The following is a 7,084-nucleotide window of genomic DNA, read 5'->3' on the forward strand; positions in this document are numbered from 1 at the left end:
AATTCAGAAGGCTATTGTAAAATATATGATAAATTAAAATATAGTTATACAGTAAAAGTTGCTATTTATTAGCCCGATGTGGCTAGTAATATGCTCTCTTTCTGCCGTAACAATCACAATCTGCATAAAAGCAACTTTTCATTTTACAAATAGAAAAACTATTAACACTCTTTTGTCATTTAAGCGAGATGCTAATGGTCTAATCCGATTCAATGATCTATGCTAAGCTAAGTTAAAAGTTCTCCTATCAGACCCGGAAATCAGCTGAATGGATTAAAAATGGTAAAACTAAACTGTTTAACCCTAGGAGAACTATAACCCCCCCCCTCCAAAAAAAATGTTCACTGACAGCAGTTTTTTTTCCATTGGAGTTCGCAAAATGTCTCTTCCAATATGCGTTCCAACTGATCATGTGACCACATCTCATTTGCATAAAGTCTGCACAGTTTATTTAATGCTGCCGTCTCTTCAAATGGCCATCAATGCAATCGTCCGTCCCTTTTATCACTCTCTCATGTGCATTTGCATTTGGAAGGCACACGCTCGGTCTCTCCTCCTGTCCCGCTCTCTCCATCGGCCCAAACACATCTTACTCTTCCTCTTCATGGCCGCTTTCAGTGGCTGCTCTTCATATGTCAGGCTCTTGCTGGTCTCCTGCGGCAGGTCGTCTCGCGTCCCAATACTCTCCATTTGATAGCCCAAGGGGATGTTTTTGGTGCTGCCGGTGTGTTTAGGGCGGGGCCAGGACAGAGTTTGGACACTCCCTTCGCTCTGATTGGGTGAGTCCCACACCTGAGCCGTGTGCACCTGCTCAAGCAGATCCTGGAGCCACATGCGCCTCTTCCGGTCATGCAGAGAGCGGCTCCTGTCGTGCATCATCTGAGCGTGACCGACTGAACGCCGTCTGGAACATAGACACAAAATTGACTTCAATCTAAATTGGCAATGTTTATTTTATTTTATTAAATAATTAATAATTTAATCATTCATTCATTCATTCATTTTTCTTTGGCTTAGTCCCTTATTTATCAGGGGGCACCACAGCGGAATGAACCGCCAACTATTCCAGCATATGTTTTATGCAGCGGATGCAATTTTAGCCCCAACCCAGTACTGGGAAACACCCATACACTCTTACGTTCACACACACTAAAGACAATTTTGATTGTCCAATTCTCCTATAGCGCAACTGTGGGGGAAACCGGAGCTCCCGGAGGAAACCCTTGTGAACATGCAAACTCCACACAGAAATGCCAAATGGTCCAGCCGGGACTTGAACCAGCGACCTTCTTGCTGTGAGCCAACAGTGCTAACCACTGAGCCACCATGTTGCCTGGATAAATAATCAGTGAGCATTTGCTTCTGTGTTTCGAGTGGCAATCCTTCTGTTCACGTCAGCTTGATGGCTTCCATAGCAACTGCTGAGGAATATTCTTAACCCTTATTTCAGTTATAAGCACATCAACATACTCAAATAAAAGTCAGCAACTTCAGGTTTAAGGCGGCGCACTAAAGGCGACAATTTTATTTTTTGTGAAGTGACTTTATTCTAAAGTAAAGAAAACCTCCTAAATTACAATTTTAAGGGTTTATTTTAAGCTTTTACAATTTGTGTCTGTAGATTTCAGTTGAATAAAATGGCTCGTTTGGCTATAAATGTACCCTTCAGCAGCTCTCATATAAATAAATCAAGAGTTTTGAACCTGATTTTATCCAATGTTCAGATTTTTGTGCTTATTTGCATATTTAAACATAGTATTTAAAAAATTTTAATTTAGAAAAAGTTTTTACTTTTTTATGGCTGTTTGGAGTAGGGTTGTCCCGATACCATTAATCACCTTACGATACTATATCAGCTGATGTATCACAATACCAATATATTACATTAATTGGGAAGCAAATAAAATATATTTTACATGTTATAATAGCTTTACTTGAATTTAATTCATAATTCCTTTATTATTAAAATAAGTATTATTAGCATGTCACTTCACCTAATTTTTTTTTGTTTATTTTGCAGATAACTGACCAACAAAAAATACATTAAAATAAAGATACAAACTATACCAAATAAAATTTGTTGCAAAAAGAGCATTTTTCCAACAAAATTAGGCTTTATGAAGTGGTCAAAAAGTGTTTTAATGTTTCCTGTTGCCATTTTAAGTTTTTTATCTATTGTTTTTTTTCCAGTCTTCTCAAGTGACCATCCAAAGTAATTAAAGCAGGGTTCTTACGGGTGCTGGAAATCCTGGAAAATGCTTGATTTTTAATAGAGTGTTTTCAAGGTTAGAAAAGTGCTTGGATTTTGGACAAAGTGCTTGAACCTGCTTGAATTTGCAGGGGTTGAAATTGTGACTTGTTTTGGTTGCATATGCATACAATTTTGTCTATGTGACCTCAAAATATATTTGGGAGCATTTGTGCGAGTGCATAAATTGTTGTCGTGCGACCAGTTTACATTGCAAAATGTTCAGCGCATGCGCGCATTTATGGAGCTAATAATAAGCCAAAACAATCTGATGTTGAATTGTGTTAAATTGAATTATTAACATTTGTAAGTTAATAATACTGATTATGTCCTATTAGAAATGTTTTTAATTCGTATTTTTTAACTTGATTATTGAGGCTAAATTGTCCATAGTGTTTGTGTGTGTGTGTGTGTGTGTGTGAATGTGTGTGTGGATGTTTCCCAGAGATGGGTTGCGGCTGGAAGGGCATCCGCTGCGTAAAAACTTGCTGGATAAGTTGGCGGTTCATTCCGCTGAAGGCGACCTCGGATTAATAAAGGGACTAAGCTGACAAGAAATTGAATGAATGAACTTGATTATTGAACTTCTGAAATTTAAGACAACTTAATTTTTTAAGTCAGATTTTTCTAGACATATTTTTAAACCTGAAACGCCAATCCAATCACTGCAAAAAAATAGCAATGCACATGAAATATCATGAACGACTGATCATGAAAGTTTGGGACTACGCCCAAACAAAATCTGACTGTAAGATCATTTTAAAAGCGTACTTCATCGAATAAATAAACTTTTTAAAATGTATTTTTTTAATCATTTTGGCTAAACTATCCCAATAAATCCATGCTCTAAAGTGCTCAACAATTTTTTGTTTTTTAAAATAGCACAATGGATTTAAATGTGAAAAAGTACATACAACATATGTAAACGTAATTAACCGTGGTTATTATGTGCTGGAAAAGCATACAATTGCACCTTGAAAGTACTTGAAAAGTGCTGTAATTTGAAGTTGGAAAAGGTGTAAGAACCCTGTTAAAAATTTCACTTTGTGAGTCGTTCTTCATAAGAGATTGCTGCGGTTGTTGTAGCTACTAAGTCATATTGACAGGAACAGAACCGATTCAGGAGTGCGTTTGAAACGTCAGAAAACGTGCAACCTTAAAGAACTCCACAGACTATTAAAATAAAATGGTCTATTGTTGCACAAACGTGTCAGCATTTTAGTGACTACTTCACATGCAACCTTATGTGTTGTGGATAGAATGTTAATGACAGTCTTTTGGAGCCACAGTATGAGTATTGCCATACTACCGGTAACCGTGCAACCCTAGTTTGGAGAATTTTTTTAAAATTATAGAGTGATAAAAAAGACGTTCCCAAAATCTCTTGTAATAACATCGACTCTTATGTAAGTAAATAAGTTAGTAAATAATAAATTAGAATAAAGAATTTGGGACCTAACTTCATCCAATGTTTAGAGTTTTGTTCTATAAATGTATGTAAATTAGTGCATATTTAATTCCTATTTGCATATTAATTCATAAATTTTTTGATTTCTCATTTATTGGCATATTTTTTACGCAGCGGATGCCCTTCCACCCAATACACAGCAAGAAGGTCGCTGATTCGATCCTCAGCTGGGTCAGTTAGCATTTCTGTGTGGAGTTTGCATGTTCTCCCCGTGTTCGCAGGGGTTTCCTCCGGGTGCTCCAATTTCCCCCTAAGACGTGCTATAGGTGAATTGGGTAAGCTAAATTGGCCATAGTGTATGAGTGTGAATAAGCGTGTATGGGTGTCTCCCAGTGATAGGTTGCAGCTGGAAGGGCATCCGCTGCGTAAAAAAAAATATGCTCGATTAGTTGGCGGATCATTCCACTGTGGCGACCCCTGATTAAAGGCTGTAAGCCAAAAAGAAAATGAATGAATGAGACATAAACACTAGAAATATTATACAAATTATTTATCTAATTCTTAATGTAATACATCTATACTTACATACACCAATAGTATAGTTTTATTCATATCTATATCCTGAGGGGTTTTATTCTCCAAAAAAAAAAGGTAATGTGATAAAAAGTGACTCCTAAAATCTCCTCTGTGAAAACTTTTGCTCTTTTTATAAAAAATATAAAGAAATAAACAAAGAAACTTGAACCTGACCAATGTTTAGATTGTCGTGCCAGAAAATTAGCTTGAGATTGAAAACATTTAAAACAAAGTGTGATGCAAAACAATAATTATCAATGCAATCGATCTGAATTGTGGTGATAATTATTAGTTATTTTCCTGTTTAAACCTAATTCACTGTGCAAAAGTGTATTTATTTAGCATTGGCTTTCCGAAAAATGTGGCATCCTCTTCTATCACCAGCAGATGGCAGCCTCAATTCAGCTGTGTGATGCTTCATTATTCAAGATCTCGCAGAAATCAGTCTTCGGTGTTAATATAGTAAAGGAAGTCCTGACTTACTGTCTGCTGCTGGGAGCATTAGTGGCTCTGGACTGGATGGGTATCGGGATTGTTAGCAGGAACACAGCAAAGCCCCAGTGCCTTAACATACTGCCGGACAACTAAACACAAGACAGTTCAAAATTCAACATTTTTATAGTGTTTCGGTAGTATTCTGCATGTATTCCTTAGAAGTTTAGTTCATTATTATCATTATATTATCATTTGTAAATCTGCATATATAAATAAAACGCTAAACAAATATAGGAAGACTTTATTTATTGCACATTTTTTAGTAATTTACAGATGTAATTGTTTTTATGTTGTGTTTTGAAGGATACTATTACAAAATAACTTCACTTAAACTAGTATTTTTAGTAACTTTCAGAAATCATCTGTTTATATTGTGTACTGCAGAGTAAATAGCAAAAAATATATGCATTTAAAGCTAAATATTTCATAAATGTTTACTCTTTTGATACTTTTAACCATGTACATGCATTTAAAAATATACTTTAAATGTAAAAGAATGCACTTGAATTTCTATTAGCTTGCACTAAAGTGAATTCAATTAAACTGTGCCCAACACATAAATTAAAATAGCAAATATATAATTATTATCATTAAATAACACGAGGAATATTGCTTACATTGAAAATATACTCACATGTAATGCTGTTTCTCAGTAGATCAGTTATTACCGCATGTTACTGATGTTTTACAGCTGTTGAAGGCCAGCATGTGTCTGTACATTCAATAAACCGTGAGCATCAGCTGAAATCAAGCATGTTAAAATGTCCAAACTCCAGTGGTCCAGAAGAAAACCCGTCCTGTGTGTCCGTCCAGAGCTCTTGAAGGAATGATGAACAGATTTATTGCACCGCTGGGTCGTGTAAGTCCCCTTTGGTGTTCAGACTGGTATGGGCAGCAGGCGTTACAGCTGTGTGTGTGTCTGCTGCCCATGAGTGCCAAAGTGTATACCAGACTGACAAACCACACACACACTCCAAGAAATGCACAGGGAGACACCTTCATTGGAAACAGGGTGGTACACCGCCCTCTCTCACTCACAAATACACACACACACATAAAACACACATGCAGAGCTCAGATTTGGCCAGTAGGGGAAGCATTTCACAAAGCGGGACCAGTGATCTCTTCTAAATTTTGCTTGTTTGATTGTACTTTTCTTTTAAACTGGTCCTTTATATAAGATGCAAAATAAGTCTGAGCTGTCCCCAGAGTGTGTGTGGAAGTTTCAGCTCAAAATACCACACAGATAACGCTTTATAACTCTTTGAAGCTGCGCCTTTTAGGCTTTGAGCCAAATTGTGTTGTTTTGGTAACTGTCGCTTTAAATTCAAATGAGATTGTGCTCTTTTGAAAAGAGGGCGGAGCTACAAATGCCTGTGCATCAGCATAGCGGCAGATTCAAAACAGGATCCGTGTTATCTGTGTGAAAAGCTAGTCTATGGAGAATACAGTGTTCATTTGTGCATCCTAAAACTCATTTATAATAATTAGTTAGGGGGACTTTTATTTTACATTTCGTTAACTGTGCTGATCCTAAACTTCCGGGTTTCTTTCCACCGCAGCCTCACTTATTTCGTTTTTTAAATTAGCAGCAATGTGAAATAAGCGTATGAGGCAAGGACTATTTGCAACAGAAAGGAACCAAATGTCAGGGTTGGTGAGGGGAAATGGGGGAAAAAGGAGCGAGGACTCAAGTGCAGGAAAAATGGGAATTTATTAAATAATAAAAATAAAATAAAATGCAAAATAAACTACCCCGAGGGGGAAAACATTAACAAAAAAAATGCATACACATACAAACAGGACTGGGCAGGCTGGCAAGGATGAGGACTGGAAACACGACAGGACAAGACTTCAAACAACAACATGTGATGATGAACTGGCACAGGACAGCAAATGTGAGGGGTATATAAACTGTAGAAAATTAACAAGGAGGGTGGGACAAGACAATAGACGGGAGAGCGCATGACACAGATAGACAACACAAGCCATGCGCTCACTTAACAGGACAAGAACATGCAGCCAATGAGAGAACTCATTAACCGCATGTTCATGACAACAAACACAACACTGAAGCACATGATAAAAGCACGTGACCACAATGTAAACACCGAGCCACGTGCTTTGAAAAGAGACGCAAGACACGAGCACACGATAGAACACCTTACCGTGCGCTCACACATAAGCAACACGCATGCTTCATCGCAGCGCCAACCAAAACTGAAACCAACTAGACGGAGGCGCTGAGAATAAAGCAGCGCGCTGCTGACAAAACAAACACAAACACTAGTACAAGAGCCACATCAAGCGGCAGCGCGCACACTCTGCATACACCCACGACGGCGCGCGCACGCACA

General features: G+C 37.7%; 1 protein-coding gene across 2 annotated transcripts; it reads right to left on the bottom strand.

The window, feature by feature from the left end:
- Positions 1-433: 433 nt before the first annotated feature.
- pthlhb (parathyroid hormone-like hormone b) lies at positions 434-5,450 on the bottom strand. 2 transcript variants are annotated; one of them, XM_068217416.2, is made up of 3 exons: positions 5,362-5,450; positions 4,716-4,816; positions 434-904 (listed from the first exon to the last, which is right to left on the bottom strand). In XM_068217416.2, exons 2-3 carry the CDS (start codon positions 4,802-4,804, stop codon positions 505-507), a joined length of 489 nt encoding a protein of 162 aa, XP_068073517.1. In that variant the 5' UTR covers positions 4,805-4,816; positions 5,362-5,450; the 3' UTR covers positions 434-504.
- Positions 5,451-7,084: the final 1,634 nt, after the last annotated feature.

This window comes from Danio rerio, chromosome 25 (genome assembly GCF_049306965.1).
Source record: "Danio rerio strain Tuebingen ecotype United States chromosome 25, GRCz12tu, whole genome shotgun sequence".
NCBI lineage: Eukaryota > Metazoa > Chordata > Actinopteri > Cypriniformes > Danionidae > Danio > Danio rerio.

Bases quoted from the DNA above. Each gene is read 5' to 3' on its own strand.
- pthlhb (XM_068217416.2), bottom strand. From the start codon at position 4,804: ATGTTAAGGCACTGGGGCTTTGCTGTGTTCCTGCTAACAATCCCGATA. The intron at 905-4,715 runs GTAAGTCAGGAC...TCTATGTTCCAG, and splicing joins AATGCTCCCAGCAGCAGACA to ACGGCGTTCAGTCGGTCACG.